Source organism: Arachis ipaensis, chromosome B7, assembly GCF_059453495.1.
Source record: "Arachis ipaensis isolate K30076 ecotype BB chromosome B7, ASM5945349v1, whole genome shotgun sequence".
Classification (NCBI taxonomy): domain Eukaryota; kingdom Viridiplantae; phylum Streptophyta; class Magnoliopsida; order Fabales; family Fabaceae; genus Arachis; species Arachis ipaensis.
Genome location: NC_142442.1, coordinates 3,335,948 through 3,362,638, shown reverse-complemented (window position 1 = coordinate 3,362,638; position 26,691 = coordinate 3,335,948). Strand labels below are relative to the sequence as shown.

The 26,691-nt window shown below is 30.8% G+C and overlaps 3 protein-coding genes and 1 pseudogene across 3 annotated transcripts; 3 read left to right on the top strand and 1 right to left on the bottom strand.

Annotated features, from left to right (window-relative positions):
- Positions 1 to 133: 133 nt before the first annotated feature.
- Positions 134 to 3,302, top strand: LOC107606537 (UPF0481 protein At3g47200-like). Its single transcript, XM_016308590.3, has 2 exons — positions 134 to 319; positions 1,886 to 3,302. Exon 2 carries the CDS (start codon positions 1,890 to 1,892, stop codon positions 3,147 to 3,149), a length of 1,260 nt encoding a protein of 419 aa, XP_016164076.1. The 5' UTR covers positions 134 to 319; positions 1,886 to 1,889; the 3' UTR covers positions 3,150 to 3,302.
- A 3,753-nt stretch (positions 3,303 to 7,055) lies between these two features.
- Positions 7,056 to 11,965, top strand: LOC107606538 (UPF0481 protein At3g47200-like). The gene is made up of 2 exons (XM_016308591.3): positions 7,056 to 7,253; positions 10,682 to 11,965. The coding sequence occupies exon 2, from the start codon at positions 10,686 to 10,688 to the stop codon at positions 11,943 to 11,945; it is 1,260 nt and encodes a 419-aa protein (XP_016164077.1). The 5' UTR covers positions 7,056 to 7,253; positions 10,682 to 10,685; the 3' UTR covers positions 11,946 to 11,965.
- A 2,243-nt stretch (positions 11,966 to 14,208) lies between these two features.
- On the top strand, positions 14,209 to 17,437 carry LOC110264784 (putative receptor-like protein kinase At1g11050 pseudogene; annotated as a pseudogene).
- Positions 17,438 to 22,034: 4,597 nt separating this feature from the next.
- LOC110264618 (UPF0481 protein At3g47200-like) lies at positions 22,035 to 25,559 on the bottom strand. The gene is made up of 2 exons (XM_088493351.1): positions 25,252 to 25,559; positions 22,035 to 22,965 (listed from the first exon to the last, which is right to left on the bottom strand). The coding sequence occupies exons 1-2, from the start codon at positions 25,557 to 25,559 to the stop codon at positions 22,035 to 22,037; spliced, it is 1,239 nt and encodes a 412-aa protein (XP_088349477.1).
- Between the last annotated feature and the right edge of the window lie 1,132 nt (positions 25,560 to 26,691).

The window sequence follows — 26,691 nt, the reverse complement described above, 5'->3', positions numbered from 1 at the left end:
TGCTATGTTCATTACTAAATTTTGTAAAGTTTGGTGATTTGGGTCAACTCATGAAGTCAAGTCAATCGATTGATTATTACAAAGGATGCTTCCTCTTCAATAATTGAAAGAGTCTTTTGCTTTTGATCTTACTTTTATGAACCAAAAGCGCGTACTGATTGATTAGTTTACTTTCCAGTTTCCAATGCCTAATCTCCACCCAGTATGCATGGTTTTGGTTTAATCACTAAGCAAATCCATCCACACAATCTTTCACTTTCTGGTGGCCAGATTTATTGAGGGATCATCACACTTTGAGTCCTGCAGAATCTTAATTACCGTGAGTTTAAATTCCACATGTCTCTATATTCTTCATGTCTAATATTTGTTTATTTTTTTTGTTGAAGCAATGATTATGCTGTGAACTCTACTGTCTTAGCATTTTATTTTGTTTTTTTTTTAATTCCACATAGTTACCAACTCAATAGTAATGGAAAAGTAAGATCTATGGTGATGAAGTTGGTATTTAAGAATTTGATTAATATGGAATCTGATAAATTTTAAAGATGATGAGGAAATCATTGGTGGAAATAGCTTTCATAATACTGTTAATTTGAGGTGTAATTATTGCAAAACTGCTAATAAGTACTCTCGTTCGTGATAATTTAGACACAATTCTTTTGGTTATGGAAATTGAAATGGAGAGCCACAAAATTGGATAGGACTTTGTGACTGGGTTAATCGGTAATAAGTAATCCGATAACTCAGTCGGCTAACCAATTCAATTATGATATAATTATGATTATATTTGTCGAAAATAAATAACAACAATAAAATTTTATTCAAATAGGATGGAGTTAATTACATAGATTAGATAATGTCATTGAGTCATATTTTACATATTATTTATAATAAAACTATTTATACATAGATCTCTTTTGATTTTATCTTGTGTATAGTCTTTTTGAATTTTCCTTTATTTTTTGCTATCTATCTATTCATCTTATGTCATTCACCCTTCTAATTGGATACTCCAGTGATCTTCTTTCTACATATTCAAATTATTTGTTAAAAGATTCTACAATCTTTTCAATAATAAGTACAACTCCAATTTTTTTTCATATATTCGTATTCCTTATTTTATTACTTAAATCACTTTATTTTTTTTGGGATGTTTTCCCTTTCACTTCTGTGTTAGTATTTTAATTTTCCCTCTTATGCAAAATTTACATTTTATATATTGCATTTTACTACGACTTGTATAAAAATTATACATACACCTCCAAAACTTTTTTCCACAAATCTAACTTCTTGTTTATTGTTTCTTTTGATTCTCACATAAAAACGATGTCATCTACAAAAAATATACACTATAGTATGAGTTCTTGGATATGTTCAGCAAACACTTCTAAACTCAATATAAAAATATACGAATTTAGTGCTAATCCTAGGTGCTTTCTTATCCCAGTAAAAAAAATCCTCTATTTCACTGCCTTTAAATTTTCAAACTAATTGTCACAAATTTCTTTTTCACACTTGTCCAACATATATATGTCACAAGCGCGTTTACGTTCTCTGAGAATACAGATTATACCTTTTTTTTTCCTTTCTGAACATACAAATTGAACTTGAATAAGTTAAAGATATAGCTAGCTAATTTTGTCCATAACTTGTAGACAAAAGGTTACCTATATGTATAATAATGCATGCACAAATTTTTAATTTTATGTATTTGTATTCAAGTTCTGTATACTAATTTATTATTTATATATGTATGTTGTGTTGGTTAAGTATTGGTCAAAATTTGTCAGATTTGTAAACAGAATGTATACCTTTTCTGACAATACCGATTATCTTTCTTTCAATCTGGTGGTTATATTATTATCATGCATGCAAACGTGAATAGATATATGGAGAATGATGTAGCTAAAGAGGTTGAAGCAATGCTGGAGAAGGCACAACCTTTGTTTACAACCAAAAGCTGCTGCATCTACAAAGTGCCCCATCAAATCCGCCAATCAAGCGAAGATGCATACACCCCGGTGCTTGTTTCAATTGGCCCTCTGCATCACGGAAATTCTAGACTGGTAACCATGGAAGGGCACAAACAGTTTTATTGTCAACATTTCATTCAAAGATCGGAGGCAAGTTTGACCGATTTGGTGAGTTGCGTGCAACAATTGGAACCACAAATTCGTGCATGTTACTCGGAGAAAATCGAACTCACAGTAGATGAATTGGTGAAGGTGATATTCATAGACTGTTGCTTCGTAATTGATCTTTTTTTCAGAGATTATGAGCGGACAACAGAGGATGATGTTATCTTCTCAAAAGATTGGGTTTGGAATCGGGTAAGCGATGATTTGATATTACTTGAAAATCAGGTTCCTTTGTTTGTTGTTGAGAAAATATACAATCTAGCTTTTGCTTCTCGCTTACATGGTGGTGGATTCCCTTCATTTATGCGGCTTGCTATTAGTTATTTTTCATATTTCAATAAACAAGGAGTGTTAGCACCGACTAGTAACAGTATAGCACACTTCACTGATCTGATTAGATACTTCATCTTGCCACCATCTCATAAAAGACCTTTAAGGAACGATGGACCCTTAGTCCTTGGTCACAGTGCATTTGAGTTAGTTGAAGCAGGACTGAAGTTCCAAGTAAATAAATCAAGTCATGGCTGCATACTTGACTTGGAATTTGAGCATGGTATCCTTAAAATTCCACACATTATAGTAGATGATTTCACTGAAGTTTGGTTGAGGAACATTGTGGCTTTGGAACAGTGTCACTATCCTCGACATCACTACATCTCTGACTACGTTTCCTTCCTTGCTCAACTTGTCAACACAAACAAGGATGCGGATGTCCTCATCAAAGCTCGAATAATTCAGAGCAATGTAAGTGGTCATGACACTTCAGTAGCTAAGCTATTCAGAGATGTTGATAAGAATATTATAGTGGTAAATCATAATGCCAATTATCTCCAAATTTGCAATGACTTGAATGCTTTTTACGAACATCCCTGCCGCACTAAAATAACAACTCTGAGACGCGATTATTTCACCACTCCATGGAAGACAGCAGCTTCCATTGCTGGAATTGTATTGCTCCTTCTTACTGTTATTCAGACTGTATGTTCCATTCTCCAGCTAATTCATTCTTAAATAATTAGTGCTAAGGCTACTACTATAGCCACATGCATTCACAAAAGAGACTACTTAAATTGGAGATTTGCTAGTTATTATATTATTGCCAGCACTCTATTACAGATTCTAATTTGTATTCTTTCATTAATTTAATTAAGATTACATATTGTGTATCTGACACTATCCTAGTCTTTTTTTTGAGCTTCTTAATGAATATTATTATTATCAATCCTGCTAAGTTAGCAATAGTATTTCTACCAACTTCTGTCAACTCTTGTTTATAATTGTGTTTAATGGAAGTATCTTTATAGATGTGTCTAATACAAATATATTTTTTTATAACTGTGTCTAATGGAAATGTCTTTATATATATATTTTCTGGATATGTCTCCTTATACATGTGTTTAAAATATAATAATTAATTATTGTTGGCAATAAGTTGAAAGTTGGCAGATAGTATATTGGTATCTTATAATTTTCCTATTATTATTGCATTGCCTTTATTTTGTCAATAATATATAATACACAAATGTTATTCGTACACTTAAATTACTTACTAAAATCAGTAATAAATGTATTTGTATATAAATATATATGTAATTTAATTTATTTTTAATATGTATTTATATTTCAACATGTATTTTATACCAATAATTAATTTTAATAGCGCCAATAAATTATAACTCAAATGGTATAGTCTCCCTATATTCAACTAAGAAATCGCGAATTTGAGTCTCTCTATTTTTGATAAAAAAAAAAACTAATTTTATTATATATATAATAATATAGTCTTATATAATAATATTAAGATTTAATTAACTAGCTAGAAAACATGCTATTGCTTTGTTTTTGACGATGGATTCAAATAGGTAAATATTATTGAATGATTTGTATCCTAATTAATAATTAAATTAATCTCTAAATCGCTTGTTATTCGAATAATTATTCACTTTTTTTAGTTTTGGACAAATCTCTTCTCTTAAATAACTATTAATAATTGTCTATTTTATAAATAGTTAAATATTACCATTATTTAAATATAACTAACTAGAATAAAAAAGTCAGCTATAGCATATACGAAGATGATGGGAAATGATTTTTTTTTTTTTTTTACATAAAATCTTGCTTCGAGTATATATAATAAAAATATTAGCTTAAATAACAATAATTGACTTGAGATTAAATAAATACATTAGATAAAATTAATTATACAATTTGAGTTTTGTGCATAAAAAGCTAGAATAAAATACTTGTTCGACTATCGTAAAGATTAATTTCATACACTCCTCACACTTACAACATTAACAATACTCACTTGAAAATAGAAGGAAAAAAAAACCGAGTACTTATAAAGTGACAGGATATTATAGCATGATATAAGTAAGAGCCAGTATAATAGAGATGAACATAATCAACATTGTCAAGTGTCAACAGTTTGACAATCTAAGGTAGACATAATCAACATCTTTTTTTTACATCTGTTAAATTATTATAAATCATTATTCCTTGGTGGCGTCTCATATTTTTTTTTATAATATGTTATATTTTTTATTATTTCTTCATATCCACTTATAATAAGTGTTTAAAAATAATTCAGTGGGAAAATAAATTTACAATAAATTTAATTATAAATTTTGACATAATTATTAATAATCCAAAATCCAAATTTTGACAATTTTAATTAAATTATGAAATTAATAACTGAGAGTTATTAGATATAATAATTTAGTCAAATTTATCAAATTATTTAATAACTTTCAATTATCAACTTAATTACAAGTAATGAATTTCTACTATATTTATTTGTTAGTAAAAATACTTTCTTGGAAGAAGAAAGTATCGGCGTATTAGAGCCTTGAAGTTTAGGAAGAGGAGAAGATTCAATGGTGGTCGCATGAGTAGCAGAAGTACAATTAGAAGTTTAGAACAAGTGTTCGAGAAGAAAAGTAGAGAACACCAATTGGCCTTTTTTATTTTTAAATACTCTAAAGTCTAAATTCTATATTCTTAATTACGGAAGGTTATTTGTGCTTTTTTCTTTTAAATTTATTATTATTATTATTATTATTATTATTATTATTAAAATAAATACTTAACTCCTAATCCTTTAATATTAGTGAAAAGTAAGATCTACGGTGATGATGAGGTTGGTATTTAAGAATTTGATTAATATGGAGTTAATAATTTGAGTGACAGTAGTGGAATGTTTACCGTTCAAGAAAAAAAAAATCGTGTGTGTGTTTTCTTGTTTTGAAAAAAAAAAAAAAAAAAAGAAAAAGCTGAAATCTTGGTAAGAATATTAAACTAACTTCTTAATCTTTAGAAGAACTTTAAACGATAATAAATATAAAACTTAAAATTATATTCCACTCAACTATACATTTAGCAAAGAGGATACATGCATTAATTTATTTATATTAATAAGAAAAAGGATTAAAGGAAGCTTCTATAAATTAGACAATATAAAACTTTTAAGAAAAATAAAGTTTGCTGTACTAAACAATAATTTATTTTAATATATATTTTATATTAACAATTAATTTTAGTGTTTGAATTTAATATTCTCCTAGTATGGTTAGATTTTATATATGATGAAACGTGATATGCATGTTTCAATCATTAATTCTTTGCCACTAAAAATATTTTGTCCATTAGCTATTAATGAAATAATAAATGATTGTCTAGGTTAGGTATGGGTAATTGGGTATAGTAGCAAGTTTAAAGTTAATGGTTCTCATTGTGTCAGCTCACTTGTTGCAATACACAACACAAACGCAGAACACAAAGGAATACGATAGCAGCATAACATAAAATATTAAAAATAAGATACAAAAAAATAAAACATAAAAATTAACATTTTATATTTTATTTAAAAATTTTGAATAAAAAATATAATTATAAAAAATTAATAAAAATAATTAAAAAACAAAAATAAATTATATTTTTTGTTATTATTTTTATTTTTTTATTAAAATAAATATAAAATATATTAATTTAATATTTTTAGACATAATATTTCTATTTATGTCTCATCTACTAAACACACTCTTATATTTTAATATTTTTATACTTATAAACAAATACAACCTAAAAGATAACAAAGCAATTCAAAGCTTCTAGTAATTTGTGAGTTAGTACTTTGAAGTTTGAACTTAAAACCAAGAATTCTCTTTGACATATTTTTTCAATCCACTCTATTAAATTATAGATTTTTAGAGAGTCAATAATTTGTAGGGAAGTATCCTATATATATATATATAATTCAAGTTGACTTCGGTTTTCGACTTTTCGTTTGTATTAGAAGAAGAAAACTACAAAAAATGCTGATTTTTTTTTATACAAAAGAAATATTGGTGTTTTTTTTAGGAAATAGGATTATTTTGTGTAACTATAGAAAGATGGATTTTGTAGATAAAAGATCAACACGTGAAGGTTTAGTGTAACATATGAGAGCATGTTGGACACGTAGTAGTATATTGACCAATATATGAAGCGTGTTAAATGAATTCTACAATACTGTGTAATATACTTCAAATATCAATATTTAAGCAAAATACCATTTCTATTTTCATATTAAAAATAATTTCTGTAATATTTTCATTCTTGATTTAGCCCCTCTCACTTTTAGTTATTACTTGACCACATGGTTAGCGAATCAGGCAGCTATTCACCTCGTTAGACGTTAGTTATGGCCAAGACATGTGGGACCCACTTTTAATTCCTAGCCCAATTGCCAGAACGGAGACACAACAGTATATATAGTAACCTTCAAAACATTAATTGGTGGGATAGAATTCACCTAAATATTAATTCAATTCAACAATGTTAGGTAACCAAAAAATAATACGCTTTCATTACTCAGTATTAATTAACGATATTTTGTATAGCTTGGGTCAACTCATGATTTCAAGTCGTCCCATTGATTGCAAAGGATCCTTCCTTTTGCTTTTAGTATTTGCTTATATAAACCAATACTTTCAGTGCCAAGCTTCCATCCAATACTTCCTATTGAAAGAAAGAATTTGGTATAGCCACTAAGCAAATTCAGGCACACTATCTTTCACTTTCTGGTGGCCAAAATTATAGAAGGATCATCACCGTGTGAGGCTGCAGCATCTTGCTGTGAGTAAAATTGCACATCTTACTTTCTTACTAAGTTCTATACTACTGTTCATGTCTAATATTTATTTATTTATTTATTATTGAAGCAATGGTTGTGCTGTTAAATCTACTGTCTTAGCAATATGTTCTTTTTTAACCTTTCATAGAGTTATCATCTTAATATTAGTGAAAAGTAAGATTCGGGGTGACGAGAAGTATAGGAAAACAACCATTTTTTTTAACAATCTAAAAAATAAGTTAAAAAAAAAAAGGTTAATTTTAATTTTAAAAATTAAATTTTAAATTAATTAGATATAATATTTATTTTGAATTTGGGTTTTATTTATGTTTCATTCGTCAAACACAATTTTATATTTTAGTATTTTCGTGTTTATAAACAAATGCAATCCAAGAGATAACAAAGCAATTCAAAGCTTCTAGATAATAATTTATGAGTAAAATTTTTATTATGATATAGTAAGGATAATATATATACCTAAAATTAATAAAAATCTATGTGGCAAGTAATATGTACTAGAGGTTGATAATACTTTTTAGTATTTATTAGATATTATAAATTGTATAAGAAAAATATTTTATTTTGATATATTATATTTAATTATCGTTAAATATAGACATATTTTAAAATATTGATTTATATTTTTTATTTTATTCAATATAAAATTTTTTCTACATAAAATATTAGTGTTATTTTTTTAATCTATTTTAATGGTATATTAATTTGGTCACTTTTTACGTTAGTTATTTAGTTCGTTTCAGTTCCGATGCAAATTATTCCTTAATAATAAAATTAATATAATTAAAATTTTATAATTTTATCATGTAGAGATAATAGAAAAATAGTAGAAAACTAACACTTTTAGTAAAATAAAATAGAAAATTAATTATTATTGATTTAAATACAAGACAAAAAATAAAAAAAATAATTGGATATAGCCAAAATTTCGATTTTATCCGCACTAAAATTATTAGATCCAATATTCATAATTTTTAACTTGGATCCATCCGCAAATGTGCAGATCGGATATATTAGCAAAATACAAAAATATTTTTAAAAACTTATTTTTATTAAAAAATATCAATAAAATTCATTTTTTTATTCTTTTAAATATGTTTATTCTTAAAATAATATCAAATATATTTTTTTTAAATAATAAATTAAAATAATACAACATATATGATAATTATTAATTGAAATAAAACATAAAAAATATTTATTTATTTATTTTTTATTTTTTTAAATTAATTAGATATAATACTTTTTTAAATTGTCATTAATTAGTGATTATTCAAATTTTATTTTTTAAAAATATTAAATTAATAATTATTAATTGTAGTTGTTTAACACTGATTGATTAGAAGTTGTTTACTTATACTTTTTCATAATAATATTGATAATGAGATTTAGCTAGAAAGCAATACACTACCAAAGTGATTAGAGAGAAATAAATAAACATGCACTCATCATATAGGTAGGGACCGTAGGGTGGTAGAGATAGGAAAAATACATAGAGCAAGAAAAAGAGAAGGTCATTATATTTGCTTTATTTACTACGAGTTACTAAATTTTTGCGCTAAGAATTTTCAAATTTTCATGTTATCATCAAAAAGGAAAAAAAAAGAAGAAAGAAGAAATCCATGAAATGAAATCATGCTAGCTAAAACCTTAAAAAACTTAGAGCAAAAATATGAAATGATGATTATGAAATATAAAAAATATTATAGTATATGTGAAGAAAGTTAGTTATCACAGTAGGAGTTAATTAGTTATCCATGTTAAGAAAGGTAGTTATCAAGATTTATGGTATGTAAGTCTTGCATGACAAGCATAGGATACATATACTTGTAGAATGCAGAGCATAATGCACAGAGAACTCATTTCAATTCACTACTCTCTCATTCTCTTTCTCTCTTCTCTTCAACCTTATTCAACATTCCTATACTAACAATAACCGTTATAGGAATAAAGTAAAGAAAAAACGTAGGTTAAAGAATTAGAACCTGTACTTAACCAAACTATATTACATTAATAAGGAACACATTCAATTCTTTTCTTTGTTTGCATTCTTTTTTCCTTTTACAAATTATGTATATATAGATGCATGTTAGCTTCCTTCAATACTTAATCACTATCTTCAATCACTTTTGAAGGCTTTCAGATCTCTAGTACTATTCTTTTGCTTCCTTTCATTCATTTTTTATGTTTCTCATTGATCTTATACCATATGATATATGTATACAGAAATAGTAATAGGTTATGTTAGGTAATCAATGACTTTTTTGAACAATATGAACAATGGGCTCTAAAATTGACCAAATTCAAGTAACACACATTACACACCAAATTACTCACCTAAATTTTAGTGTTAGAATAACCATCTGCACACCTAGTAAATTGAACATCCGATATATCCATTGTTTACATTGTTTAATATTTTCATTGTTTATCTATACTTTTTCAATAATAATACATAGTTATATGTGCTTTTTTACATAGAAGAATTGAATGATGTTTTATCACTTTTTTTTTTATTTATACATCTATTTAAAAACTTTCTTTTAGGTATAAAGGAAAGTCTTAGATTTTATCTTCTCTTATTTTTTTATCACTTTTAGGTATATTAATGTGTTGAGGAACCCTATAATTCTTAATCTTCATTGCAAGCAGAAATTTATCCTTGGACCGCCAAAATGCAAGGGAATAATAGCTTGAATAAACAATAATTGATGAGTAAATTAAACAAAAACTAAATTAAAGAACAAATTCTTTACTTCTATATGGTAGTATTTTTTTTTCCGTACCAGCCTCACATTTTCTTCTCTGTCATTTCTATATATTTATCAGTTTCCTTCACTCCTTCCTTGACTAATTCAATATCTTCATCAATCATTTTAAAGTATCATATTTTTATCATCCCCATTGAATTGAGCATTAATATCACTATCGCTCCCTTGTATCTTTTAACATACCAGGTATAATTAAACAATAGTACGATTGGAACACATGTTCTTTTTCTCCTAAATCTAATATCTAATAATAATTAGTAGGGCTGCTAAAGTAGGTTACCTATATAAAGTATAATGCATGCACAAATTTTTAATTTTATGTATTTGTATTCAAGTTTTGTATACTAATTTGTTATGGAAAAGTATAAGTAACCAACAATATTTTTGAACAATGTGAATTAATATTTTTAGTCAAAATTTATCAGATTTGTAAACAGAATGTATACCTTTTCTGACAATACCGATTATACCTCTTTTTCCTTCTGATCATAGAAATTGAACTATGATAACTGTTAAAGATTGAGATAGCCAATTATGTCCATAATTAACTTGTAGACAAAGGGTTGGCTTTTATCAATCATTATCGGTTCTTACCTTTCTTTCAATCTGGTGGTTATATTATCATGCATGCATGTGGATAGATATATGGAGAATGATGTAGCTATAGAGCTTGAAGCAATGCTGGAGAAGGCACAACCTTTGTTTACAACCGAAAGTTGCTGCATCTACAAGGTTCCCAGTCTACTCCGCCAATCAAACGAAGATGCATACACCCCGGTGCTTGTTTCAATTGGCCCTCTGCATCACGGGAATTCCAGACTGGTAACTATGGAAGGGCACAAACAGTTTTTTTGTCAACATTTCATTAAAAGATCGGAGGCAAGTTTGACCGATTTGGTGAGTTGCGTGAAACAATTGGAACCACAAATTCGTGCATGTTACTCGGAGAAAATCGAGCTCACAGTAGATGAATTGGTGAAGGTGATATTCATAGACTGTTGTTTCGTAATTGATCTTTTCCTCATAGATGAGTGGGTAATAAATGATGATGTCATCCATTCAAAATCGTGGATGAGTAATCTGGTAATGCAAGATTTGACATTACTTGAGAATCAGATTCCTTTTTTTGTCTTTGAGAAGATATACAATCTAGCTTTTGCTTCTCCCGTTAATGTTGGTGTACCCCCTTCATTTATGAGGCTTGCTTTTGGTATATTTAAAATTCACAACCACCAAGGAGTGTCACCACCTTCGGATGGTAGAACTATAGCACACTTCACTGATCTGGTTAGATACTTGTACTTGCCACCATCTCATAGAATACCTTCAAGGAACCCTGTACCGTTAGTTATTGGTCACAGTGCATCTGAGTTAGTTGAAGCAGGAGTCAAGTTCACAGTAAATAAACACGGCATTGGCATACTAGACTTGGAATTTGAACATGGTATTCTTAAAATCCCGCATATTGTAGTACATGATTTCACTGAAGTTTGGTTGAGGAACATCGTGGCTTTGGAGCAGTGTCACTATCCTGATGACCACTACATCGCTGACTACGTTAACTTCCTTACTCGACTTGTCAACAGAGACAAGGATGCGGATGTCCTCATTGAAGCTGGAATAATTTGGAGTACGATAAGTGGTAATGATACTTCATTGGCTAAGCTATTTAACGATGTTGATAAAAATTTTATAGCGTCAAATGTCAATGTTAATTATCTCAAAATTTGTGATGATTTGAAAGCTTATTACAAGCATCCTTTTCACACTAAAATAGCAACTCTCAAACTTACTCTCAGACGTGATTATTTTACCACTCCATGGAAGACAGCAACTTCTATTGCTGGAATTGTATTACTCGTTCTTACTTTTGTTCAGACTAAATGTTCTATTCTCCAAGTTTAATAAGTTCTTACTTTTGTATTCTTTCATTAATTTAAGATTGTAATATATGTTACTACTCGTTTGAGTTTGTAATTTATATATATTATTATTGTTGCATTCCATTTTAATTTGTCAATAATAATTAGATTTAGCTAGAAAGCAAAACAAAACACTACCAAAGTGATTGGAGAAACAAATAAACATGCGCGTTACTCGGAGAAGATGAGATCAATCTCACAGGGCGGATGACTTCGTGAAGGTGATATATATTGATATTCTTAATTGAGCTCTTCCTAAGGAGATGAGTGGACAAAGTATGATGTTTTCTTCTTAAAATATTACAACTTACAAGTCTCACATATTTTAAATATAAGGTCTCTAAATAGTTTATAAATGAAAATTTTTATCTCACCAATTAAATTTTAAAGTTAAAATTGATTCCCTCAATCTCAAAGTTAATATAACTTATAATTTAATAGATTATATTATGTATGTGTACACTAAAATCAGCTATAAATATATTGCTAAACTTAGATTTTAAACATGATATTCTCACTCTAATATGACTATACCTTTGGTGAATTGAATATGATGACTATGGTCTCTACAAATCAGGGAATGATTAGTGGCAAAGTTTTGACCTCTTTAACAACTTCTATCCCAAAATGAGTTCCAACAATCTTCACTGCAATTTTATCCGATCCATGGACCACCAAAATGCAAGGGAATAGCTTGAATAAACAATTGGAACCTAAACAAAAACTGAACTAAAGAACAAATTCTTTACTTCTATATGTGGTAGTTTTCTCTTTTTCATGTCAGCTTTACGGTTTTTTTTTTTTTTTTTTTTTGTCATTTCTATATATTTACCAGTTTCCTTCACTCTTCCCTTAGCTAATTAATCAGTATCTTCATCAATCATTTGAAAGTATCATATTTTCATCATCCACATTAAAGTGAACACTAATATCATTAACGCTTCCTTGTATATTTTCACATACCAATAATTACCAGGTAAACGACCCGACGGAAACACTTGTTTTTTTTCTTCTAAATCTAATATCTAATAATTAGTAGGAATTAGAGTGAGACGCACGCAATGTGCGGAGAAGTAGATTATTTATACTATATAGTACATTTTAATAAATATTATATTAAAAATATTTTAGAGAACATATTATAAATAAATTTTGAATTTATTTATTTTTAAAAAAGACATAGGTTATTTATATTAGAGTTATATAAAACTGCATTTTCTTTTTTTTTTTTTTCATTTTTCGATTTGCATTAATGGCTACACTTTGTCTTTTTTTGCGATTTTTTTTGTTTGTAAATAATGAAATAAATAAATTAATGAGAATGAAAAACGTATAAAAATGTTATATTAAATTTAAGGAATTTTTGACAATTAGTATAAGAGATTAAAAAATGAAGAATAGAAAGAGTCTTAATATGTATAAGTTGTAGAATTTGAATATTTGTAACTGAAATTTTTTATAATTATTATTATTATGACACTTTTAATGTATGTTTATTGCATTTAATTAGTACTTGATGTTTCAATTGAATAATAATAGATAAGAGTTTTTTGTTTTAATTTTTTTAAAACATTTTACTAAATAGTAATCGGTTGATTTTCATCTAGCAATTTTGGGTATATATTAACTCTTCCGGTCTGTCATTACCACTGCAAATTGTTTTACAACAAAGAGAATAAGACATGGTCAAAGAATGATAATCCATTCTAAGTAAATTGTGGAAGCAATACTGCACATGTGGAATAACAATTTGAAAAAGAGGAACACGTAAATATAAATTGTAGAAGAAGTACTCCACATGTAAAATAACAATTTATAATTTGATGATGAAATATTGCAATCGATAGTATATAGGAAGAAATAATTTTAAATGCACAATAATTTTGGTTGTGAGTGTTAGACATAACCGTTTACAAAAAAGGAATACATAAACTTGTGCTACTTGCAATGAGTTCACAATTAAAATGTTATTATTTATAACAAATAAATAGGGTTATTGAAAATGATATTGAACAATGAGAAGAGTAAACGACAAAGTTGAAAATCTTTAGGAAGATACGTTGGCGGCGTCGAATGGTGACGTTGGTCTGAGACCCAGAATCGAGTTCTGACAAGAAAACCACAAGAGGAGGAATGGAGTTTGCCCTGGTTTCTGCAATTTATGCAATGCGGCTCCGCCGGAGATGGATATCGCGATGTACAATTTGTTTTGAGGAAAAAACAATGGCTCATGGGACCGGAAGAGGATGGAGGAAATAGGATGGGACCGAAAGAGGATGGAGGAAATAGGATCTTGGTACGGAGAGGTGCTAAGAGGGTGAGGGTTTGAAAAAGGTAATAAGTTCTTTGGTTTTGAGAGCTTTTTGTTGGGGTAAATGTTAATTTGTGTTTTGTTGTTTTAGAAATAAGGATTAATTTGGAAAAAGTTAATTTGTTGGTTTTTATTGTGTTTTTTAATTGTTTTTTTGTGGTTTTTTATGTGAAAATAAAAATTGATTTGGCAAGATTTGAGTGGTGGATTCTAAAATTTTGTCAAGTAAGTGTTGGTGCTGACATGGGATTAGTAGAAGAAGAAAAATAACTTAGAAATAATGTGGGTAAACCTATGTACCTACTTTTATATATTAAGAATAAATTATAAAGCAGGCTATCTACTCTGTCCTTTCTATATACAGTGCATGCAAATACATATTATTTATTTTATCAATTCATATTCAAATTTTGTATAATATAAATATAAATTACACTAATATATATATATATCTTGTGTTGGTAAAAAAAATGTCAGTTATAAACAGAATGCTTGCCTCGTCCGAATATAGATTTAGCTAGCTAACTTGTAGAGAAAAGGTTTATGCGTGCATGGCTTTCATTAATTATTATCATTTCTATAACCTTTCTTTCTTTCTGGTGGCGCTCATGCACGTGCATATATATAGATATATGGAGAATCATGTAGCTAAAGAATTGGAAGCAATGCTGAAGGAGGCACAACCTTCGTTTACAACCAAAAGCTGCTGTATTTACACTTCAGTGGCTAAGTTATTCAGAGATGTTGATAAGAATACTATACTGATAAATTATAATGTCAATTCTCTCAAAATTTGTGATGATTTGAATGCTTTCTACAAACATCCCTGCCGCACTAAAATAGCAACTCTGAGACGCGATTATTTCACCACTCCATGGAAGACAGCAACTTCTATTGCTGGAATTCTATTGCTCTTTCTTACTGTTATTCAGACTGTATGTTCCATTCTCCAGCTTCTTTCTTAAATAACTAGTACTAAAGCTACTACTATAGCCACATACATTCACAATAGAGACTACTTAAATTGAAGATTTGTTAGTTAATATATTATTGCCAACACTCTATTATAGATTTTAATTTGTATTCTTTCATTTATTTAATCAGAAATGTTTGGTAACCAAAGAAAATCAGCCAAAAACAACCATAACTTACTTTATTTAGTATTTATTAATTATTACGATAATTAATTAATGCTAAATAAGGCAAGTTCTGACTGTTTTTTTTGTCTACCTAGCATTACCCTATTTAATTAAGATACATATTGATCTGGTCTTTTATTTAAGCTTTGTAATGGATATTATTATTGCATTACATTTTGTCAATAATATATGATAATATTAAGAAGATTTAATTAGCTAGAAAACAAAACATTACCGATTGCTATTGCATTGTTTTTCACCTTGGATTCTAAAAGGTAAATATTATATATTATATCCTAATTCATAATTAAATTAATCTCTAAATCGCTAGCTTGTTATTTCAATAATTATTCTTTTTTTAGTTTTGGACAATCTCCTCTCTTAAATAACTATTAATAATGAGTTAATAGTCAATTTCGTCCCTGAAAGATACCTCAATCTCCATTTTCGTCTTCGAAAGTCAAAATTAATCAAAATCGTCCTCCAAATATACCTTACCTGATCACGTTCGTCCTTCCGTCATCTCTCTAGCTGAGTTGGCAAACGTCCGCTGACGTAAGCCGTTAACTGCCAAGGTGGCAGAGAACAAAAACGACGTCGTTTCGGTAGAAAGCACTCCTAGGATTGAAACGTCGCCATTTTGTCTTCAGAGGAAGGATTCAAACGTTGCAATGCGTTACCCCCGTTCTGTCTTTCACCATGGCAGCACTTTCACCTTCACCTTCTCCTTCTTCTCCTTCAACATGCCCCATCGACTTCAACTATGTTAAGAGAGTTCTATGAAACCCTTCAGCATGTGAGAATTTCCACTCTTTATCATCAAACTTGAGCAACTGTTGCACCTCGCTCTTATCTCTAATCGGAATAGGGTTCACGCAGTACCTTAAAGCAACTACAAATTTCAACCTCCCAAACCTTGAAACCTCAACCTCATGCGTCCATGATTTCCAGTCTCAGCTCAATTCCTTGTCTCTCCAAAACAACCTCGTTGACTTGTGCTTTGACCCTCACCAGTTCGTCATGTCCCGAAACGTCTGCGCAGGAATTAAAACCCTAACTAAAAGATTGGGACAAGAAGGTTGGTCAAATCACGCCTCTTGATACTAGTTGCAAACAAGACCTCACTGATCTTTTGCTATGTGATGTGTGTCTTACTGCGGGGTTTCAGGTGCAGCATAAACTTGTCTCCATTGATGGTAATGCTTCTCACTCTGAAAATTGTTTCAAATTTACTATTCTATATGCTGCTGCGTTTGTGAATCAGTATGGACCTGAAAGCAATGGTGCCATGAGTTGCATCTTTGGTATGTCACTTTACCCACAGGGTGATGGTTCTGTTGGAAAAAATCACCAGGATTTGGTTTTTGGGTTAACTGGTGCTGGTGTTGCTTTGTTAGTTATGTCTTGTTTGTTAGGGGTTTATGTTTGGTATGATAGGAAGGTTAGGAGGAAGAAGCTTAATGATGATGAATTTGATTTTGATCCTGAGGAACAAGGGTCTAGGCGTAGGTTGAGGCCGAATACGGGGTCTATTTGGTTCAAGATTGATGAGCTTGAGAAGGCTACTGATAATTTCTCAACCAAGAATTTCATTGGCAGGGGTGGATTTGGGCTTGTTTTCAAGGGGGTTTTGTCCGATGGTTCGGTTGTGGCGGTTAAGAGGATCTTGGAATATGATTTTCAAGGGGATGTGGAGTTTTGTAATGAGGTAGAGATTATTAGCAACCTGAAGCACCGGAATCTGGTGCCTCTTCGAGGCTGTTGTGTAGTGGTGATGATGATGAAAAATTTAATGACAGGAGAAGTCAGAGGTTTTTGGTTTATGATTACATGCCGAATGAAAATCTTGAAGACCATCTGTTTCTGGTGAGTGAGCAGCAAAAGTTGAAGAAATTGCTGACTTGGCCTCAAAGGAAGAGCATAATCTTGGATGTGGCAAAGGGGTTGGCTTATCTGTCGTGCGATGCATGTGTTCACGGCGATATATTTATCGTTCAAATTGGGATTAGGGTTTATCCACTCTAAGGACTAATTTGACATCTTAAACAAGAGTTATCTTGTCTTCAACAACATGCTACAGCCTGGCGTTTGCCACCTTGGCAGTTAACAGCCTATGTACGTTTGCCAACTCAGCTAGGGAGATGACGAACGTGATCAGGTAAGGTATCTTTGGAGGACGATTTTGATTAATTTTTACTTTTGAGGACGAAAATGGAGATCGAGGTATCTTTCAGGGACGAAATTGACTATTAACTCTATTAATAATTGTCGATTTTATAACAATTATGTTACATGTACACTAAAATTAGTAATTAATATAAAATATATATTAAAAATAAATTAAACAATATATATATATATATATATATATATATATATATATATAGTGACTGATTTTAATGTACAAAATATCATTTTTGATTTCATAAATAGCTAAATATTATCACTATTTAGATATAACTAACTAGAATAAAATAAGTCAGCTAGCTATAGTATATATAAAGATGATGAAAAATGAATTTTTTTTATATAAAATCTTGCTTCGAATATATATAATAAAAATATCAATTCTACTAGGTAACTAACAAGTCAGGGTGCGCTTTTTATTTTTAATATGGAGGTAAGTTTGGTGTCTTACTTCGTTATGGAGTACACAGGTGCTTGACCTGCATGTGGTGACAGTGGAACACAATTCGGACCGAGGGAGTTGTGGTAGTAGAACTCGGACGGTCCGTTTTCAAAAAAATAAATTTTTATGCAAATTCGGAGGGTCCGTTTTCTAATTAAAAAAAAATTAATCGGAAGATCCGATTAGTTCACCGTAAAATTTAAAATTTTCATCTCTCATATTTCGGACCCTCCGATTTGGTACCTCATTTTTTTTGGCACACAACTCCCTCCCTCCGATTTCTTGCTCCATTGGTACAGCCAAAAGCTACTCCACAACTCCCTTCTTCCAATTTCTTGCTCCATTGGTACAGCTAAAAGCTGCCCCACATCCTTGTAAAACACCCTTTTACTCCATACCAATGCGTTACACACATAGATGAAGAACATAATTAGACACTATTTCTACCAGTGTTTCTTATTCTCAACATATAACCAAATTCAGTATTATTGCATGAGAAGCTTTACAATCTAATGCATGCTAATGCTGAATATGTCCAAATTAAAGTTGCAATAAGTTGAATGCTATATACAAAGATCTATGCAACGCTCTGCCTATAAGTTGAATAATGTTATATACAAAGATAATTAGTTGAATGTTTACTAAAGACATTCCTAAATGATGACTGTTCTGGTGCAGTTATCTGGACTTGACCTTGTTTCTAGAAGTCGCCGCCGAGTAAATATCTCCAACGCCGACGTATGAACTTGAAGGATCTGAGCTTTCCATCCAAAGATATTTCAGGTTGCGAAAAATATGAGCACAAAGGAGTGTACTTGCAAAAGGCACTCTGATACTTAAGTTAGTATTGTGTATTTTTTGTATATCCTGAGGATACGATGTCTTACCTTTTATAACCGAGCATCAACTGTTACACTTTTTATCGCCGTTATCATTAAGTGATATCATTTGAATAAATGGCCGATTTGTAACGTTCGAAACGATTTATAATGGTTCGGCCGAGTTATAGCTCGTAAAGCCGATTTATACTTGTGGTAACGGCCATATTAATGACAATGGTTAGAAATATAATTATTAATATTGTTTTTTTTCTTATCTTTTTCTATCGACTTAAATTTTGGAATGAGTAATTTCATTATACGATATCAGAGCACCAAAATTGCTAAGTACTCTAGTTAGTGTTAATTCTCTATCTTAATACTTTGAATCTTCATGCATGGCTTTCATCAATTATTTCTTTGAATTTTAAGGACACCATGCTCAAATTCCAAGTCAAGTATGCAGCCATGACTTGATTTATTTACTTGGAACTTCAGTCTTGCTTCAACTAACTCAAATGCAGTGTGACCAAGGACGTTTCTTAAAGGTCTTTTATGAGATGGTGGCAAGATGAAGTATCTAAGCAGATCAGTAAAGTGTGTTATACTGTTACTAACCGGTGTTAACACTCCTTGGTTGTAAATAAAGGTTGTGCCTTCTTCAGCATTTCTTCAACCTCGATAGCTATATCATTCTCCATATATCTATGCTTGTGCACAAGAAAAAAAAAGAAAAAAAAAAAGAAAGAAAGAAGTTTAGAAATGATTGAAGAAAAATGTTACGAGATTATCATAATTTATTATTTTTATTCATTATTTAATCGTTAATGTTCAACGTATGGGATAAATTATATTATTTGATTACTAGACTAAAAAAATTAGACTATAGAAATTAAATCGATAATTAAGTGATAACAAAAAATAATAAATTTTGATGGCTTTATAATATTTTTTATTTAATATATAAGTAATATTTTATGTAAAGATAATAATTAAATATATTAAATTATCTAATAATTATTAATTATTATTTTTATATAAAATTATCTTTATATGAATAGGCAATAATATTCATAAAAACCATGCATGCGTGAAGATTTTATTATAAAATTGGCTAGCTAAATCTTGAACTTGTTATTCAAGTTTAATTTCTCAGTTCATCAGAAGTAAACATTGTGTTGGTACACTTGTGACATATATATATTGGATAAGAATGAAAACAAATTTAAAAATCTTTTCTTCTCAACTTTTTTTTATTTAATTTATTTTCATCTTGTATTCAAATACAACTTTTTTATACTTAAAATATTGATTTTTTTTTATCAAAGATAGGAAGATTCGAACCTACAACCTCTAAATGAATATGGAAAAACTATGTCATTTAAGTTATAATTTGTTGGCTAAAAAATATTGACCTTTTAACATTCTCATTAGATTAATATGTATTTATCTTACATAAAATTTACACACAAATTAATAAAAAAAAAATGCACATATGAATTATATTTAATTTTAGATTTTGCACGCTTTTTAGAAGTGTATGTTAACAAAAAAAAATAAAATAAAATAAAACTATGACTCACGACTAACGGAGCACAATTTGGAAAACAAAATCAATACACTTATTAATATATTTTAAAAGAATAGAAAAATCACTCCACGTGATAGAATTTGATATATCCTTATTAAAAGCATCAAATTATTAATTTAAATGAAATTTTGTGTCTAAATATCATATTGAAAAATAATCAAAGAATATATCCGAGAACTATTTAAAAACAAGTCAATATAGAACGTGGGAGGCTAACTAGTAGCTATTAGATATTAAATTAGAGAAAAACACGTATTTCCATCGTATTGTTTACCTCGTATGTTGAAATATACAAAGGAGCGCGCGGTAATGAACTAATGATATCAATGTGCAATTCAATGCGGATGATGAAAATATGGTACTTAAATGACAAAAATAAATAAATAAATAAATAAATAAAACGAGAGGCTGGCATGAAAAAGAGAATACTGTACTACATACCATATAGAATTGAAGTAAAGAATTAGTTCTTTAATTTAGTTTATTCAAGCTATTCCCTTGCATTTTGGTGGTCCAAGGATCGGATAAATTTGCATGAAGATTGTTGGAACTCATTTTGGGATGGAAATAAAAAAGCACTATTGTGAGAGTACACAACACAATTTCACCAAATAGTTTTACACAAATATCTAATGATATATAATTCTCTTTAACAAAATGAAATAAAATATTTAATCTCAATTGTTAGATTAAGGCTCCAACTATTCTAAAATACTATATACTAACCAAGAAAACTGTTGAAGCTGACGAACTCTGTTACTAAGTACTTATTTGATTTTTACAACTTCAGAAAAATTCAGTTAAAATTTGAAAGGCAGAAGAAATTAATTAAATTATTAATTTATTCTGATATGTTTAATTTGAGAAAAAATAATAATAAAATTTTAGCATGATTTGGTCTCATGGAATTTTTTTCTTTTTTATGATAAAATCAAAAGTTGAAAATTCTTGGTGTAAACAATTTATTATTAAGTCGTAGTAAAAATAAAGCAAATATAATGACCATTTCTCTTTTTGTTGTTTTATTTATGTTTCCTATCTCTACTCTATATGAGTGCATGTTTATTTGTTGGTAGTGTTTTTTTTTCACCTTATTTGTTTCTCTAATCACTTTGGTAGTGTTTTTTTTTTTTCTAGTTAAATCTTCTTAATGTTATTATTATATATTATTGACAATATGGAACGCAACAATAATATATATCAATTACAATTTACAAAGCTCAGATTAAAAGAGTTGTCACATATATTATACACTGTTAATTAAATTAATGAAAGAATAGAAATTAAAATATGCCATGGAGTCTTGGCAATAATATATTAACTAGGAAAAATCTAGAGGCCAGCAACTTTTGTATTTTTTTGCCAGCACTTAACCATCAAAATAAAAGTGAGTGATCTTCCACCATTAAATCTAATCTCACACCATTAAAAACACTATTGATGACCAATTGATAGTTACAAATCACCAAAATTGTTGCCCCCTAGCATTCCTCTATTAACTAAGACACCTCAATTCTAAGTAGATTATTGAATCAACCACCTTCAGAAGCTCATGAATAGCCTGCCTTTTTTTGTGGCTACTACTTATTTAACTTGGAGAATAGAACATACGGTCTGAATAACAGAAAGGAGGAGCAATATAATTCCAGCAATAGAAGCTGCTGTCTTCCATGGAGTGGGGAAATAATCGCGTCTCAGGGTTGCCATTTTAGTGTTGCAAGGATGTTTATAATAAGCATTCAAATCATCACAAATTTGGAGATAATTAACATTATAATTTTCCAATAGAATATGTTTATCAACGTCTCTAAATAGCTTAGCCACTGAAATGTCACTACCACTTACATCACTCTGAATTATTCCAGCTTTGATGAGGACATCCGCATCCCTGTTTGAGTTGACAAGTTGTTTGAGGAAGTTAACATAGTCAGTGATGTAGTGTTCATCAGGATAGTGACACTGTTCCAAAGCCACAATATTCCTCAACCAAACTTCAGTGAAATCATCTACAGTAATATGCGGGATTGTAAGAACACCATGTTCAAATTTCAAGTCTAGTATGTCAATAGGACTTGATTTATTTACTACTTGAAACTTCAGTCCTGCTTCAAGTAACTCAGATGCACTGTGACCAAGAACTAAGTGTTTATGTTTTCTTTCACAAGGTCGTTGTTGTTTTAAAATGCAGTATCTACACAAATCAGTGAAGTGCACTATTTGGTCATTGACATTATTTTCAGCTGAGAAATAACTGTAAGAAAGATCCATAAACGAAGGGAATTCATCGTCACCATCGGAAGAAGCAAAAGCAAGATTGTATAGCTTCACGAAAACAAAAAGAGGAAGTTGATTCTCGAGTAACAACAAATCATAGGATAGCCGAAGCTGCAGCCATGATTTTGAGAAGATAACATCATCCTCCGTCGTCCCCTCATCATATCGGAGGAAAAGCTCAAATACGAAACCACAATCTACCAATATCAACTTCACGAATTCATCTACTGTGAGATCTGTTAGGATTTGATTGAATTAGTCCCACATTGCTTATGATAGCAAATGGAGTGGGTGGCCTAAGCTATAAATATGAGGCTAAGTTCTCCATTTGTTTTTACACCAGTCGAAAACACTTTAAGCTTGTATCTGATTTTTCTTTTCCTCTGTACTCTTTGATTAGAGAGTGTTGTGAGGTGTAGTTAGATATTTGCTTTGAGAGAGTGTGGGTGTACTGGGGTGCCGGTGTTAGAGAGAAAGAAGTCTATGTGTTGTAACAATTTTCACATAGTGATATTCTCTGGTTGTCATTTGACAACGGCCGTGGTTTTTCTCCGGTAATTGGAGTTTCCACGTTAAATTCTTGTGTTGTGATTGTGTCTATTTTATTTCTCTGTCAACGGTGTTTTCTCAAGGGAGAATGGTGTCTTATTCCCAACAAGTGGTATCAGAGCTTCGGTTCGGTGGGATTTATTCTTAGTATGCTCTGTGGTTGCAGCCTAGTCTGACCTTCCACATCAGAAAAGAATTTTGTCCTGTGGCTTGAGGTTGATCTTTGGTTGCTGTTGTTGTTGCTGGAAGGCAGTGTGACACTGTGAGAGTGCAGTTTGGATAGGTTCTGGCTAAGGAAAGACTTGGTATTTAAGTGTGTCCATTGTGACCCACCTCTCTTTCCTGGGGACCCTTCCTAGTGCACGGTCTACAGTTGAGTTATACTATTCCAGTATACGGTTGCAACAATGTCAGGATATTCAAGTGCTGTGAAGCTTGAAATAGAGAAATTTGATGGAAGAATCAATTTTGACTTGTGGCAAATACAAGTCAAGGATGTGTTGATACAATCAGGTTTGCACAAGGCATTGAAGGAGAAGATCTCTGGTATGAAGGATGAAGAATGGGAGGAACTAGATTTGAGAGCTACAAGTGCTATTCGCCTGTGTTTGGCTAAGAATGTTCTTGCAAATGTGCAAGGAATGAAAACAGCCAAGGAACTTTGGGATAAACTCGAAGGGTTGTATCAGGCAAAGGGCATCTCAAATCGGTTGTTATTGAAGGAGCAGTTCCATAATCTACGCATGGATCACAATGTGAAAATCTCCAACCATCTTAGTGTTATCAATGGTATTGTCTCTGAATTAGAGGCAATTGGAGTGAAAATTGATGATGAAGATAAGGCACTGAGGTTCATATTGTCTCTTCCCTCTTCCTATGAGTATATCAAACCTATTTTAATGTATGGGAAGAAAACTCTGAATTTTGAAGAAGTTGCCAGTAAGCTCATTGCTGAAGAAAGAAGAATGAAAAATGAGGGTAGCACTTCATCAGATTTGGCGCTTGTAGCTAGAAGTGACAATTATGGAAAAGGAAATCGTGGAAGGAGTGTAACATGCTGGAAATGTGGAAAGCCTGAGCATGTAAAGAGAAATTGTCCAGGTAATGCGGTTTCAGAAAAAGACTCTCAATCTGATACTTGCAATATTGCTCTCTCTATGAGAGAAGATGATGTTCTCTAGAAGACAAGAAGTATCCTCATGGTATTACCGCACTGCCATGGATAAGGATAAGTTGTGGCAATCGGGTCCACAATTGCACACGGGCATTGGTTGGCGTTGAGATGCAAGGTGTGTGGCGGAGTTAGGTCGATGACTGAAGAACTTCCAGGAAAAGCCAATTTGGAAGTTGCACCATGAATTTTCAGCAAGGTTTCGATCTGTACCAAGGTGAAATGCTTGGAGTGGTCTAATTCCAAGTGAGTATACTTTCATGGTGGAGTATGATAGTTCTCTGAACTATGATTGTCGGTATAAACAATGGCAGCAAAGAATTATCGGTGTTGACAATGGAAGCTGAAGATTTGTGACTATTTCAATCAAGGTGGAGATTGTTAGGATTTGATTGAATTAGTCCCACATTGCTTAGGATAGCAAATGGAGTGGGTGGCCTAGGCTATAAATATGAGGCTAAGTTCTCCATTTGTTTTTGTACCAGTCGAAAACACTTTAAGCTTGTATCTGATTTTTCTTTTTCTCTGTACTCTTTGATTAGAGAGTGTTGTGAGGTGTAGTTAGATATTTGCTTTGAGAGAGTGTGGGTGTACTGGGGTACCGGTGTTAGAGAGAAAAAAGTCTATGTGTTGTAATAATTTTCACATAGTGATATTCTCTGGTTGTCATTTGACAACGGCCGTGGTTTTCTCCGGTAATTGGAGTTTTCACGTTAAATTCTTGTGTTGTGATTGTGTCTATTTTATTTCTCTGTCAAAAGTGTTTTCTCAAGGGGGAATGGTGTCTTATTCCCAACAAAATCGATGTTCTCATAGTAACATGCACGGATTTGTGGTTCCAACTCTCTTACACAACTCATCAGATCGGTCAAACTTGCCTTGGATCTTTTAATGAAATGTCTGTAATAAACCTGCTTGTGGCTTTCCATGCTTAAAACCCTTGGATTTCGATGATGAAGAGGGCCAACAGAAACAACCATGGGGGTGTATGCATCTTCATTGGTTTGCCGGATATCGTGGGGTACAAGAATGCAGCAGCTTTTGTTTGAAAACAGAGGGTGTGCCTTCTCCAGCATAGCTTCAAACTCTATAGCTACATGATCCTCATTTTCCATATCTATAATAATATATATATATACATATCAAGGTGATGATAGTTGTAAACTCTTATTTGTGCATAAATATATATTACCAAATTTATTTTTCAATATGTCTTTTTTGAAAAAGCGAAAATAATAAAAACATGAAATTACTCCCACAAAATAATCTGGTGAAGATCGCTTTCAGAAATTATTTTTTTTATGGAACTTTTGTTGGTGTATTGGCCGAATATGGGTGAAGGAGGTGTTTGGCCGAGGATGGTGTCAGATTCAACACGCTGGGAGCGTAATGGCTGAGCAAGTTTGGCGGCGTGGCAGCTCCCCGTCAACACACACGGGGCGTGTTGACGTGGCGACGAGATAGAGAACAGTCAACACGCAGGGGGTGTGTTGTTGTGGAACCCGTGAAGCAGTGCAGGTTGTTGCTGGGTTCCAAAACTGTAGCAGCATCACACGGGGGTGTGTTAGTTGCAGGCCTACCTACATGTAGGGAACACCCTCCACTCCGATAACCAGTGCCCTAACACTAACACTAACACTAACACTAACGTCTATCCATATGTAAATACACTAAGTTCTCCCATTTTCAGCCAAAACACCTCTTTTTACTCTATAACCAAATTATTTAGCCAATGGCTTTTTTACGTATGTTTTAATTTATAATTATGTTAGATATCATTAAAATTTGTTATAAGTATAAAATATCTTTTAAAATATAAAATATACATTAAAATGGCTAATATAGCAATTTTGTTTAACTTATTGGCTTGCCAGCTAGCTAAATCTTTATCTTAGTTAAGTTTCCATCTTCAGAAGAAAAAAAATTGATGTAATTAGCAGCATGTGTATCTTATGCATGTGCAGCTTATGACATTTATGTTGGACAAGAATGAAGGAAATTTGTAATACACAATATAAATTTGTGCACTCGTTTACCTGGTATACGTTGGAATAGACAAGCTAAGAGAGCAGTAATAATGATATTATTGTCCAAAACTGTGTCCAATTCAATGTGGATGATATGTATGTGCAAACCCTAGAGTAGCACCCACCAGATTCAACTTGGATGATGAAAATTATTTGAAATATCACTTCTAAATGATTATGTAGATGCCGAATTTAGCTAGCGAAGGAGTGAAAGAAAATG

Coding starts and splice junctions, on each gene's coding strand:
- LOC107606537 (XM_016308590.3), top strand. CDS start 1,890: ATGGAGAATGATGTAGCTAAAGAGGTTGAAGCAATGCTGGAGAAGGCA.
- LOC107606538 (XM_016308591.3), top strand. CDS start 10,686: ATGGAGAATGATGTAGCTATAGAGCTTGAAGCAATGCTGGAGAAGGCA.
- LOC110264618 (XM_088493351.1), bottom strand. CDS start 25,559: ATGGAAAATGAGGATCATGTAGCTATAGAGTTTGAAGCTATGCTGGAG. Junction 22,966..25,251: donor CGTGCATGTTACTATGAGAA/CATCGATTTTGT, acceptor CAATCAAATCCT/AACAGATCTCACAGTAGATG.